At 48.3% G+C, this 13,691-nt stretch overlaps 3 protein-coding genes across 6 annotated transcripts; 2 read left to right on the top strand and 1 right to left on the bottom strand.

The window, feature by feature from the left end:
* Nucleotides 1-876: 876 nt before the first annotated feature.
* LOC6495995 (G protein pathway suppressor 2) lies at nt 877-3,486 on the bottom strand. Of its 4 annotated transcripts, none has more exons than XM_014908094.3 (5): nt 2,727-3,486; nt 2,569-2,668; nt 1,963-2,013; nt 1,377-1,864; nt 877-1,239 (listed from the first exon to the last, which is right to left on the bottom strand). In XM_014908094.3, exons 1-5 carry the CDS (start codon nt 3,150-3,152, stop codon nt 1,036-1,038), a joined length of 1,269 nt encoding a protein of 422 aa, XP_014763580.1. In that variant the 5' UTR covers nt 3,153-3,486; the 3' UTR covers nt 877-1,035. The 4 variants fall into 4 exon arrangements, with proteins under 4 accessions (XP_014763580.1, XP_001960006.1, XP_014763579.1 ...); XM_001959970.4 differs by having other exon boundaries at nt 877-1,227; nt 2,727-3,484; XM_014908093.3 differs by lacking the exon at nt 1,963-2,013 and having other exon boundaries at nt 2,727-3,484.
* A 392-nt stretch (nt 3,487-3,878) lies between these two features.
* On the top strand, nt 3,879-13,009 carry LOC6494616 (rap1 GTPase-GDP dissociation stimulator 1). The gene is made up of 4 exons (XM_001959968.4): nt 3,879-4,308; nt 10,456-11,361; nt 11,426-11,812; nt 11,875-13,009. The coding sequence occupies exons 1-4, from the start codon at nt 4,302-4,304 to the stop codon at nt 12,483-12,485; spliced, it is 1,911 nt and encodes a 636-aa protein (XP_001960004.2). The 5' UTR covers nt 3,879-4,301; the 3' UTR covers nt 12,486-13,009.
* LOC6494615 (dnaJ homolog subfamily B member 14) lies at nt 5,355-7,585 on the top strand. Its single transcript, XM_001959969.4, has 3 exons — nt 5,355-6,947; nt 7,002-7,168; nt 7,264-7,585. Exons 1-3 carry the CDS (start codon nt 6,184-6,186, stop codon nt 7,446-7,448), a joined length of 1,116 nt encoding a protein of 371 aa, XP_001960005.1. The 5' UTR covers nt 5,355-6,183; the 3' UTR covers nt 7,449-7,585.
* Nucleotides 13,010-13,691: the final 682 nt, after the last annotated feature.

Raw genomic sequence — 13,691 nt, 5'->3', positions numbered from 1 at the left:
CCAGAAACTTTTTCAGAAAATTATAACTATAATTTATAATTGGAATTCCAAACAGAGAATAATTAAATCCATATACACCTGTTTCCATATTTAAACTTAAACTTTATAAAAGACATTAGAGATTAACAGACTTAAGACTTTCCCATGTATTCCAACCTCCAAGTTAATTGTTTTTATTGACTTTTATTGACGTTTATGAATCATTTGTGGAGACTTTCAGTCATAGTTAGCCTCCGCGGAATGAAATGTCATATTACGTTAAGTAGAAAATTGTTGAAATGAAATTACCTCACAAGGGGAGGCAATTATTGGTCAGGGAAAGTCCGCAGCCTAGGTCGAGACGTCACACTTGAGTAATTTCGCAAATTAGCGATAATCCAGGGGCCTTATGGCTAACGTAGAGACTAGAATATAGAATCTAGAATCTAGATAGAGATTAGCATCTGGAATCGCTTCCGCAGCTGAACAAACAGCTTGGATCTTCGATCCCCTAGAGAACCCAGTCGTAAGAGTTCTTGGAAAGCAAAACAATGCCTAGGCACTCATTCAATGAAGTTTAGAAACTTACATAAACAAAATAATATTAAAATAATAAAGTACAGAAGAAGGCTAAGCCCCGAAAATAGTTCTTCTAATAAAATAACAAACTTTAAGCTTCGCTAGACATTTTTTGACAATTGGGATCAAGTAGTTAAGATCAAGTGAACACGAACCCGAGCTCAAATGGGAATTGCCCAAGTCGGAAGTGGCGGTTAATAGAGTGTTTCATAAGAAATAGAAGCTATAGATATTCCCTAATTACATTTTGAAGGATATCCTTAGTTAAAACACAATCCTTTTTAATCCCAAAAGTTCAAACGCAGTTATCCAACTCAGTTTCTTCGATTGGAAAATAGGGACGCCATAGTTGTGTGCTTTATTTTCGTGTCGCCGCCTCCATGTGGGCAGCGTAGTCATAATAATTTCCATTTAAAATCGTAAGTATATCAGTGAGTTAGTTCCTTAGCATCAGCCGGGCTGGAGCTGGAGCTGGTGCTAGTAGAGGCGTCGCGTATAATGCAACTGTTGTCCGGGCGGGGGCTGTGGTGAACCAGACACGGATCCGGGTGGCACACCCGGCTGGCCGGGCAGCATCGCCAGCTGTTGCCGGGCGATCTGTTGTTCGTGGGCCGAGCCACCGCGTCCGGGGGCATAGCCCTGCGTTATGCTGCCGACAGCTTTGGGATTCTGTTGGGGAAACTGATTAAATATTAGATAGTTTTTGGATTGCTCGTCAGGATAATGTCTCAACAAGGCCGGAATCTTGGCAGATTCTAACGTCTGCTGAACACTTTTGCGCTATTATCGTGACTGCTGGGTCGATGGGGATAACCCACCTGGCTGCTACTGATCTGCAGCACGTTGTGATGCAGCGAGAGCTCGCTTAAGAGGGGCTTGTAAACGACTCCCCCCTCGGATAGCAGGTGTGGCGGCGGCGGCACATGACCCGGTGGCGGACCGTCGTGCTTCGCCTCGATGTGGTAGCGGTCAGATAACTTCTCCATGGTCACCTGCGGCTTGGTGGCCTGTACGGAGAGGCTGCCGCCGCCGGCTTGCACCACCAGATCCGCCTGCGAAATGGCTGGCTGGTCGAGATTGATGTGCAGCACCTGCATGGGCTGCGACTGTGGCGGTAGCTTTGAGGATTGGGTGTCCGGGGCCTTGCTGACGGTGGCGCTTGGCAGATCCACGTGGTAGGTCGTCTGCCGCAGCGGCATGGTGTAGTAGGACTGCAGGCGGGCATCCGCCTGATGCTGTGTCGTCGGCGACGCCGCGGTCGTCTGGTAGAAAAGTGTTCCGGGTCCTGGATACTGTGCCGTTGTCTCTGCAAGAAAGGTACAATTGGGGTTATTGGAGGACTGTGGGTGGATAGGTGCCGGCGGAGGATCTCGGTCTTGGAATTGCGAGTGAAGTGGTGCTTACTGTTCCATGATAGTCTAGCATAGTCCGCGGCACGACGGTAGTCATCGTGTTCTGCGAATCGATCGTAAACAAATAACGAAATGAACATAAGTTGTGTGCCTGTGTCGGTTAGCGGTTAGTGTGCGCAAATCAAATGAGATTGTGATGATCGGGACGGGGGTTAGCAAGCTGTTAGTAGTCGCGTACAGTGAAAGCGGAGACCAGACGATAGACATTCTACTTACAGACCAACTTCGCAAACAATAACCTGAATCTCAATCACAAGTACAAGTGTGTTAAAAATACAAACGAAAGTAAATCTGGTTCGGGAAATAAAAGTTCTCCACGTGAACACACACTGTACTCTAATTAATTATCATCTATTAACAAATTCCTTCAAATTGTCTGTCGATTAGAACGATTAACATAAATAACTCTTCATCGGAGCTATGGAAAAAATGCATATTTCTTCCCCAGAATTATGAATTAATTTAAAAATAATATTGTTTCATTGGTGGTTGTTGCGCTTTTAGGGAAGTCAGACTGTGATAGAAGTTCTGTGAGTGTTTTGTCCGCCTATGGCAGCGTTCACTGTGTTGGGACTCAATGGCCACCATCCGGGCTTACTCTGCTGGGCGTAGCTGGCGGCACTCTTGTAGTAAGCCTGGTGCTGGTTTGGCGGTGAGGGGCTCCGGCCCCGTTTTCCTGGCTGGTTACCGGGCGGGGGCTGTAAAGTAATCATTAGCTTTTGAGAAGTAATAATGGGACATGGGGGTGGAGACGACCTTTTGCAGCAACTGGTGATGCTGGAGGCGCAGGGGCGGCAGGAACACGGGATTGCTGGCCGCCGCCTGCTGCATTATAAACAGCTCGTTCTCCTTGGCCTGCTTCTTGCGGGTCTCCTCCTCGTTGATCACCTTCTTCAGCTGGACGGTGAGCTGGTGCTTCTGACTGTGCAGGTCGGCCAACTGTTCGTCCAGCCGCGTGATCTGGCCACGTGTGTCCTCCAGCGAGAGCGTGTTTTGACGCTCCTGCTCCTCCCGTTCACGCCGCAATCGCTGCTCCTCGCACTGGGCCTCGTACTCTTCCTGGCGACGCTGTCGGTCCGCCACGATGAAGCCTTTCAGCGCCCCTCGCAGCTTCTCCGCCCGCTCGGCCTTCGCCGCCTGGGCGGCTGCATTACTGTTATTCACCGCTGACGCTGGCGGCATCTTCGTGCTCTGCTTAGTTATCTTGCCAATTTTATAAGCCTTTCTGAAACACTCAAACAACTCGCAAATTCTTCGATCACACCGTGGGGCTCCCTGCTGGAAACGGGAACGCCGGAGGAGCGAGTGTGGCGGGGGCGAGTTGCTGCAACGGAACGGAGGCTATATGGTCGCCGGGAAATGCTGAATGTGGAAAATAGCGCGAAAATGTGTTCACAACTCTAGGGAAATGCAAGGCGGTGCAACCGTTTTGTTAGCGTTTGTTTTTTTGTTAAATACAGGATGAGCATAGCAGCCACCTATCGATAACAGGGATAGAGATGCTGAGAAACTAGGTTGTCTGTTTTGATTTTATATTTTGCAAAGGTGGTTCTTAAAGATAAATATTATTATTAACTGATTATTAAATTTTAATTTAGCTATCTAGTAGACTTGAAATAATAAATTTAATAGAGTGACTCGACTATCGATAGACAGATATTGCTACTTTAACAGACTGTTACTTAACAGTGGCAAAAAGAAGAAACGTGTGTCAAAAATACCAAGAAATACTAAAAAATGTTCTAAAAATCACCTAAAACTACCCTAAAACCCGATAAAATAGCGATTTTTTAAATCTTCTACTTAGATTCTGCTAAATTCACAGAGAATTTAGTCAATAAGAGTGAAAATCATTCAAAAAACTTAAAATAAAAGTGTGACCAGCTCGGGGAATCCCCAAAAAGGTAACACTTAATACCAAATAATACCAACAATAACAAACCATCTAAGAGTACTCCAAAAAACCATCTTGAAGCAAAAGCCTCAAAATAATATTTGAGTGCGCGCGGCTCGGACTGTTTTTATTCGGACGGATCGTAATATATCGGAGTGCTTGGATTAATCCATTTGATAAGTAATTCAAGAGATAAGTGCGAAGGGCGCAGGCGATTCGGAATTCGGGAATACTACTTGGAAGAGCCGTGAAATGTGTTCAGCTCCTGCGGGCAGCGAGAATTAGCCAAAAGTGGAGTGTTAGCCAAGCCAAGCGGCCAAATAAGTGATACAACGTGCCTACCACTGACCACCGACCATCGACCAGTTAGGAAATAAGCAAGCGCCCCAGCCGACGACGACCAGGAGTCGAGGAAACCATCAACAAAAGCGGCAAACATGGCGAGTGAGTAACCCGATGAAGTAGCATCTATGGAGTCTATGAGGGAGTCTTATTTAATGTGGAATGCTCCGTGTTCTTGTTTGTTGCTCGCGGCGCGTAACATAAACAATTGCAACTCATGCGTGTCATTGTGTGAGTGTCGGTGCAGTGACTGCCGTGCCGTGCCTTATGCCTTGTGTGCCTCCGATTGTGGCATTTACGAGCTGCGAAGACTAGAAAACCGAGATCCCCAGGCCAGGTGCTCGCTCGAGAGTGTCTGGGTCTTGGGTGGGTGGGGGTCTAACACTCCGCCTGCCCTGCCGGGGCGACATGTGAGAAAAATCAATATTTACGCGTTTTTGCCGCCTAGAGTCTAGTCTCTCCGCCGCACAGTGGGCCGATTTGGATGGGAATCTGCACGGCTGCAACTCCATCCTGCTGCGGGGCACATGTGGTCACTTTTTACCAATCGCATGCCCAGATTTCCCTTATCCTTTAATGGCCCCAGCGCCCTCCTGGCAGGCGAATTCTGGCGGGAATTCGTCCGAACCACCCCCTTTTTGGGCCGAAAAAAAAAGCAACCCCCCAGCAAACGCCGCTCCTGGGAGCAGCAGTGACGACGCATTAATAAATGAGAATGTGCCTCCTGCGAGGTGCAAGGTCCCCCCCGCGCTCCATCCCCCGGGGGGTGGCACAACAAACAAAACACCGCGGAGACTGTACAGAAAAAAGGGTCGAACGGGGAGTTCCCTGGGCTGCTCTAACTTTTAAGTTATTTTTTTAATTTTAAACTAAGTTTAAGCGGTTGATTGTTTAATATTTTTTTGTTTAAAAGTTGTCACTTGAGGGTGTCAGGGCAGGAGTGCCTGGGAAGCTCCTGCTCCCAGCTGCCGGATGAGTCCTCCCCCGCGGCCCACTCGCTTTGGCTTTTAATTGGTCCTTTGTGTCTGCAGCTCGCTAGCTCTCGCCAAGCAGGCTGTCTTCGTCCTTGTGGCTGTCACTGCGGCTGCCTCTGTGGCTTCCATCCACCCCCAAGTCCTGATAAGGCCAGAGACGATATCAGTTGCCAAAAACGCAGACCCGGCCTGCCTCTTCTTTATTGTTATTATTATTATTTTGGGCTGCTGCTGCTCCGCCATTCGTTCCAGGGAGGAGGCAGCTTACCCAGATTAGCTGCCTGTTATTGTAGTTCACCCGGGAAGCAAATTTATTGCCCTTTTTTCCGCCACCCCGCCCGGCACTTGTCCTTCATTCGTATTCCAGGCAGCGGCGCTTGCCTCATCTGGTCTGCCGGGTGACTTGTGATTTCCTATTTGCCCCCCGAAGGACTCGCTTTATTCTTTTTACTGCTAATAAGATTTTGGTCCTTCTAATGGCCTTGAACGGATGGGAGGGGGATTGCTACTGGGAGCTGTGTTTTAATTGAGTTCGTGCCCCATTCAAAGTGGCATGGAAATTAATTTCAATTAACTAGCAAGGCAAGTCCTCTTGACAAGTTTTCGAAGCATACTTCTTGGGGCGAGGTCCTTAAAGAGTCCTTGGAGTTCGTCACTTGTCTGAAAGAGATGTGTCTCTCATTTGAATGCCTGAAAAGGGCAGTGGGTTGGAAAGAAAGCTCTGGACTCCTGACTCCCACAGTTGACCTTTCCAAAGTGCTCAGATATTTCTGAAAACAAATCCCACAAAAATTCAATGGCCCAGAAAAGTTAGTGTTTGTGTTTCTGTCCCACTACTACCCAGTTCACACTAGACACGACCACCAACCACCAGACCTCCAGATCACCAGCCACATCCTCCCAAACCTCCCAGCCATTCCAAAATTGAAAACAGAACCAACTCTTTGCTTTCGCACGCTGCTGGAAAGGCGAGGAGGAAGGAGCTGAGCCAGAAGCCCGAAACATGGGCCGCCGGAGACAGTGCATCGACCAGGTGGTGACCGACCTCTGCCTGGGCCACTACCAAGTGGGCCTGGTCCGTATTAACGAGGAACTGGACCAGTTGCGCGACCACGACGAGATCGTGGCCCTGCTGGAGCTGAAGAACATCCTGGTGCGGCTGCGGCTAAAGCCCGAGGAGCAGCGCTCGATCGGTCCGACCCGCCACTCGGACGCCCTGCCCCACGGCTTCACCCTCGAGATGCTGGACGTGGTGCAGAAGGTGCTCCGATGCCGCAACCACTACGAGGTGCTCCGCGTCTCGCACCACGCCACCTACTCGGAGGTGAAGCGGGCCTACCACAAGCTGGCCCTCCGCCTCCATCCGGACAAGAACCTGTGTCCCGGCGCCGAGCCGGCCTTCCGTCGGATCAGCGAGGCGGCCGACTGCCTCACCGACTGCCAGAAGCGGATCGAGTACAACATTGTGACGGCTGTGGGGGATTGCTTCGGACAGCGTCGCTCCGAGTACGAGGACTACCTCAGCGCCACCACGGAGAAGGAGCAGGAGCAGGACCAGGAGAAGGAGGAGAGTGACCTGCCCGGGGAGGACCCTAGGGATGTCCACCACAGGAAGCCGTACCAGCCGGCTAACCAGCGGAAGCCCCAGCGGCAGACCTACTACCAGACGGAGCAACTAGTGATCGGAGTCCTGGCCTCCCTGGTGTTCCTCTTCATCACCCTGCACTACATAGCCGCCTCCCCGGTGTACAGCTTCTCGCAGACCAGGTGAGTCCGGTCTAGTCTTGAGAGCGAGGAGGCTAACTCCGTTTCCCTCCGTAGCACCCACAGCCTGCGGCGGATCAGCCAGACCCACCACATCGCCTACTACCTCAGCCCGGCGAGCGTGGCCAAGTACACGGACCAGAAGCTGGCCAGGCTGGTGCAGGAGATCGAGCAGGTCTTCATAGCGGATCTCAAGCAGAACTGCAAGCAAGAGCGGAGTCTGCGTGAGTGTTTCCCTACCCAGGAAGCTGGGGTGGAGATCTCAGGGATGCGTGTTTAATGGCTTCTCCTCCTCCTCCTCCTCCTTGTCCCTTTCCAGGAGACACCATGCTGCTGCGGGCCAGGCAGGGGAACAATGCCAAGCTGCGGGAGCATGCCATCCAGATGCAGACACCCGCCTGCCATGCCCTGCTCCAACTGGGCCTCATCCCGGGTCCTCGCCCGCTGCTTCTAGAGAGCGGCTCTGGGGAGGATCAGCGACTGCAGCCACTGGAGCTGGACTAAAATCGATTCTTCAAGGGAGTCAAGTGATATAGGAAGTCAAGGAATACCAAGCTAGCTTTGTAATTTGTAAAGAAAAGTAATGTTTAGTTTAAATTAAAAATAATAATGAGTCATAAGAGGAACCAAGTGGTCCGAAATGGAGTCTATTTTTGGAGGCAACTCTCGTTTAACCCACTTTTGTCGAACGGCTTTTTGGGAAGTCATGCGACATGCCACCACACGGGGCATAGCCATAGCAGCTCTTGCACCACATTTGTTATTTTTCCGGGCAGAGTCGGAGCCAGAGGCGGAGCCAGTGAATCGTTAAATGCAAGAAACAAAATACCAGGGCCTGGTGCCTTCTGCCTGATGCCAAAAATAAAATAAAGCAATTGGCCCAGAAATTCGAGCGAATAAATGCCACGAACGCCGCCCGCTTCCGCAGCTCCTTCCGCAGAAAAGCTAACGAACTTGCCACGGAACTGGATGGATGGATGGACGGATGAATGGATGGATGGACGGATGGATGGATGGATGGATGGATGGATGGAGGGCATACTCTGAATACCAACGAGTACCAGTTACCAAAACAAACAGTCGGAGTCACGCAAAAGGCATTGAGGCAATGGCCCAAACGCATTAAAGCAGGGATGCCCAGTCCCATTGCTCTCGTTCCTCCTTTGTTGTTGGATTGCTCTGTCATATGGGTAGAGCAAAATCATATACGTGTGCTGCTCCCAGTATAGGCAAGGCAAATTACAATAACAATTTTTCGTAGTTTAATAACACTTAAACAGTTTCAACACTTTTCTGGCATTTTGTTGTTGGATTGCCGAAAACTTTTCACTGCAAAAAATCACTTCTTGTTGTGGTTTTGGACAGAATGGTTGACTGTGGAACGATGCATTTTTTCTTTGTCGAAAATTTTCTTTGCGAGCAGCAATGTATTATATGTAATATAATAATAAGCGGAAACAAAAAAATTAATTTGGAAAGGCATTTTATTAAATGCTATGCTAAAGTATCTGCGTCACAAGCCGATATGGAAGCGCAGTAAAAAAAATTCGAAAAATAATTGAGCATATTGAAAATAATTATAATCCTAAAATTAATTCTCAATTATCCGAAAAAATTTTTTTTTTTTTTTTTCTGTTGAAAATGTTACAAAAATTTTTTTCAGTGATACGATAGAAAAAAAAAAAAAAAACTATCGCTCATATGTATTTGTGCTTTTGTGCATAGGTATTGGAATTTGCTCTGTCATAAGCAGTGTTTGGGCACCCCTGCATTAAAGGATACTGCACTGGAAGAAAAGACTACCAAGTGTTTTAATTAAAATAATTAATAAATAAATATATTTAGTAACTAATTAAGTACCATAATTAATTATAATATATCTTGTAAGCCAATAAATAAAATAAAAACTAACCCCTTGTTGGTTAGAGTGCAGTGGCTGCACCTGTCCACCTGCCCCTTCCTCTCCTGCCTCACCTGTCACTCCAATAGGCGACGTCATCTTGCCACCTGTCCAATTGCATTCAACCTGATGTGGCAATGCAACAATTTGAGGGACTCGCTACCTGGCTACCTGCCTACCTGCCCTGCTATGCAGATGCACTTTGTATTCCACTCGGATGTGCCCTCTCCTGGATCCCTGCTGTGTTCCTGTGTCCCTGCCACAATGGCGGTTACATTTCTAAGTGCAACTTGTCTGCCAGTTAGTTGCAGTTGCAGTTGCACTCCTGTGTGTCCTTTGTTGCCGTTTCTATGCCAAACTGTGTTGATGATGTGGATGATGGCGATGGCGATGGCGGTTGGCCGCCCCTTTAAAGGACTCTTTCTCCTTTTTTCCTTTTCTGTTTCGCTTATTCATTATTTATGCTCCACAAAGTTTGTTGAATTGCCATTCCCGGGCAGCCCCACTCCACTCCACCCCCAGCTATTGCCGCCAACTGTCGCCAGTTGTCGAGTGCCGGAGTCTGGAGTCCTTGCCACGTGCCCTGCCCTCTCCCTTCTGTCTCCTGTGTCCTTCCTAAGTCGCCCGGCGACATAAAGGACTGACTGAAATAATAATATTGTGATAATGTTAGTCCTAAAAAAAAAGGACCAAGAGTTCGAATTTAAACCCGATTTCCCGACTCTTTAGTGGAAAAATATGGAAATGGGAGACTTTAATGGCTCTGGAAGAGGTTGAACTTCGGGGTCACCTTTGGGGAATTATGTATTCCAGTTCGATTTGGTTGTAAAGGTGTTGCCTGGACAACTGGGAGTGGTCCTGGTAGAGAGTCCTAGATTCTGTTGAAAAATGTGGGCCATCAATAACCAGAAACTATCCGGATTGGGGCATCCTTTTGTGCCTTTTTCTAGCGCCTCCCAGGACCCACCAACTGCCATTTATTAAATCCAGATTGGTTTTTCCATTTCGCTCTTCCCTCGCCCGTGGCTCAGACTTATGCAAATGGCCCGCCCACGCCGGCTCTTTTTATAATCCATGCCATCTGCCTCCAGGGCCAGTTGGACCTTCAATGCGGCTCATTCTCGAAGGATTTTTAGGCACATTTTCGGAAATGGCTCAATGATTTGTAGGGAAAGTTGTTCTTCAAGGGGAGGAGGCTTTAACAATCGATTCTTTCCACTTAAAGGTACTATTTCTTAGGGGTTTCTAAGATAATTTAGGGTTTAAGGGGCAATTATATCCTTAAGTAGATGAAGTAGGCACTTAAGAAACAAGAGTGGGTTTAAATCTTGTCAGAAACAAAGAAAAATATGCTTCTATTCGCTCTCTTTCCGCTTAATCGCTCAATGGGCGCTGACGCATATTGTACGGCTCCATCTCGGTTGAAAATAAACAAGAGTGTGGAAGATTTCATCCCAAAAGTAGAGCCAAGTCTCAAATCGTCATGGAACTTAGTAATTAGAATAACTAAGACTGATTCTAACTAAAGATAAATAATTTTAAATTATAATTAAAGGATAAATACTACATTTTGAGATTAAAACTAAAATATTTCCCACTTCTCTCCCACAGCTGAGATGGACGAGCTGATCGAACAGCTTAAGACCACCAGTGTCAGCAATGGGAACACAAAGAACCTGCTCTGCGAAATCTCGGCCACCAAGGACCCCAAGCTCTTCGATAAACACGAGCTGGCCGACTGCTTCCTGGGCCTCACCCAGTGCGAGGACACCATCGTGCGCAAGGAGGCGGCCAAGTGCATCGCCGAGATCACAAAGTCGGAAGTGCAGCGCAAGAAGTTCACCAAACGGGAGATTATTGCCGGCTTCCTGGAGTGCCTGAAGCAAGTGCCGACTCCCGACGGCAGCATGGAGCTGCCCATTCAGATCTGCCGGGCGCTGGGCAACATCTGTTACCTGAACGACGAGGCGAGGGACCTTATCCTGGAGCTGGAGGGGGATGCGGTGCTGCTGAAACTGCTGGACATTTCCACCATCGAGGACGTGGCCAATGCGGCCCAGTTCATCAAGGTGCGTGGCGGGCTGCTCTCCAACTACCTCCTGGGCGGCGAGGGGCTGGCCAAGCGGGCCATGGAGCTGGGCGTGATGAAGAAGCTGCAGGCCATCATCGACACCGGGGCCTCCAATGTGGAGCAGCACGAGGACCTGCTCCTCAACACCCTCCCGCTGCTCAGCATCCTCACCGAAAACGTGGCGGACCTGAACTTTGACTCCGCGCTGAACATCCAGCTGTCGCGCATCCTGGCCGCCTCCACCAATCCCGACCTGGCCGAGATGTGTCTGGAGCTGCTCCACTACCAGGCGGAAAGCGACGAGGTGAAGCTCCTGCTGGCCAAGGACGGGCTCTGCGAGACGATCTACAACCTGCTGGAGAAGTACAAGACGCTGGCCAGCACCAGCGAAGCCCGGGCCCTGATGAAGCTCGCCTGCGAGCTCATCGTCTTGATTCTCACGGGAGGTGAGCCCACTAGACTATACCTATTCTATCCATGTAATTAATACCCTCTTATGCCGCTTATTAGATGAATCGATGCACTATCTGTACACGACACCGCTGTTGAAGAACATGGTCGACTGGCTGGACTCGACCGACATCGATCTGCTGACCACTGGGGTACTGGCACTGGGCAACTTTGCCCGCACCGACAGCCACTGCATCTACTTTGTGGAGCAGCAGACCATGAACAAGCTGCTCGAGGTGCTGTCGAAGAACAACGGCGTCAAGGATGACGTCCGTCTGCAGCACGCTCTGCTGAGTGCACTCCGCAACCTGGTCATACCCAAGCCGAACAAGAACGCGGTGATCCAGGCGGGTCTGGTGCAGACCATCCTGCCCATGCTCGAGATCCACCAGCCGCCAGTCGTCTTCAAGCTGCTGGGGACTCTGCGCATGACCGTCGACGGCCAGGGTGAGTAGTTGGAGCCGAAAATAGCCAAACATCCAATAACATCTGGAATGCACATTTTGCAGAAAAACTAGCCCTGGAGCTGCTGAAGAACAAGACTTTGATCGAACAACTGGTGCACTGGAGCAAGTCGTCGGATTACGCGGGAGTGACGGGGGAGTCCCTGCGCCTGATGGCCTGGCTGATTAAGCACGCCTACCTCAGCAAGATCGCCTACGCCCTGCCCCGCAAGGGCGACGCTCCCGCCGAACAGATCGCCGACAAGATTCCACTCACCCAGGACTACGACCGCTCCAGCCTGAGCGAGTTCCTGGCCAACGAGGGCACTGTGGAGGCCATGGTCAGTATGCTGACTGCCCAGCACCTGGTGATGCAGAACGAAGCACTGATCGCCCTGTGCATCCTGTCCGTGGTCTACCTCTCGCAGAAGAACGAGGCGGGGCTGGAGCAGGCGCAGCGGCTGCAGGAGGAGCTGATCAAGTGCGAGGTGGGCAAGAAGCTGGCCGAGCTGATCAGCAAGTCGTCGGACAGCATGACCAAGGAGATCGTCGAGAACCTGCAGAACTGCGTCAACTTGCTCAAGTCTTCCGAACAACTGGTGACGCATCTGGAGGAGAACAACATCAACGAGCTGTTGAAGTCCATACCCATTCTCACCGAGTACTGCACCTTGTAAGCGGAGCCGGGGGCGTGTAATTGCATTTAAACCAGCACCGAAGGATGCCTCACAGTAGCACGGGTCGATTTGAAGGGGGCCTGAACTCTTAAATAGATAGGAAGCGCATTTCTTTTCGCTCTCAACTCTATTTTTTCGAGTCCAGACCCCGACCCACATGTAGTTTTCACCTTAGAGCAACGATTCAGATGTAGACTTGACTGTAGTTTGGTAAGATGATGGACGGGCTGATGCAGAACTCACTCCAGAACACCCCCAAGCTGAGAAGAGCGGAATGTATTTTTTAGACGCAAGCGTATTTTGACTGCATTTATGAGATGATATGAGATGTGAGATGAAATGAGATGAATCGATGGAATATAAATCGTATAAATATTTATAATAACGCATAACTTATACGAATATGATAATATTAACAATTTAGCATATAAATCTTTTCTGTTAAATGATTTTTAAGAGCACAATAACAACAAATCGAGGTGATATCGCTAAATATATTTAATAAATGTATTTTATGTATTGTACTTGTAATCTTTAATTGAACCCACTTTTAACCCGTTGCTGGCACACATACCAAAAACGATACGAAAACGAAAATGATTCTTAAAAGCGCACAAATGTAATTTAAGTATTTTAATTGGTGCACAAAAAATACAAAAAAATAAAAGAAAACAATTACAGACACCATCACTTGGCAAGTTCTCAGATTGCATTTTAAATATATAACAAATTTGCAACTCCGTAACAATCAGTAATCCACAGTTGAAACTCTAACGAAAATATGCTATTTTACAAAGCGTAGTCTTAGAATATATTTCAAATTTTACCAATTATTAAATACAATGTACGTAAAACACTGTTTGGTCACAAAAACTGGAAGCAAATAAGTAAAAACTAGAAGAGCACAATACAAAACGACTCTATATGTAAAGCGTTAAACAACACATTCACAACCGACATACACATATTTATAAATTCTAAACACGATCCTGTACATTTAATAATTCAAATAAAATTTGAAATGCATGAGAAAAAGAGGAAAGACTTGTGTTTTTTATTTCATACTTTTTAAACAGCGCGCCAAAGCCATGGAATGTTATCGATTGTCGGACTGATATCGAATTCCATTCCAGAAGTACGGCAACGCCACCGCTATTATAAATCCTGAGAAAAACCCAATCATCCAGAAATGGGAACTGAATTTTT

This window comes from Drosophila ananassae, chromosome 3L (genome assembly GCF_017639315.1).
Source record: "Drosophila ananassae strain 14024-0371.13 chromosome 3L, ASM1763931v2, whole genome shotgun sequence".
NCBI classification, from domain to species: Eukaryota; Metazoa; Arthropoda; class Insecta; order Diptera; family Drosophilidae; genus Drosophila; species Drosophila ananassae.
Note: the sequence above shows the minus strand (reverse complement) of the source record. Positions and strands in the feature narration are given on the sequence as shown.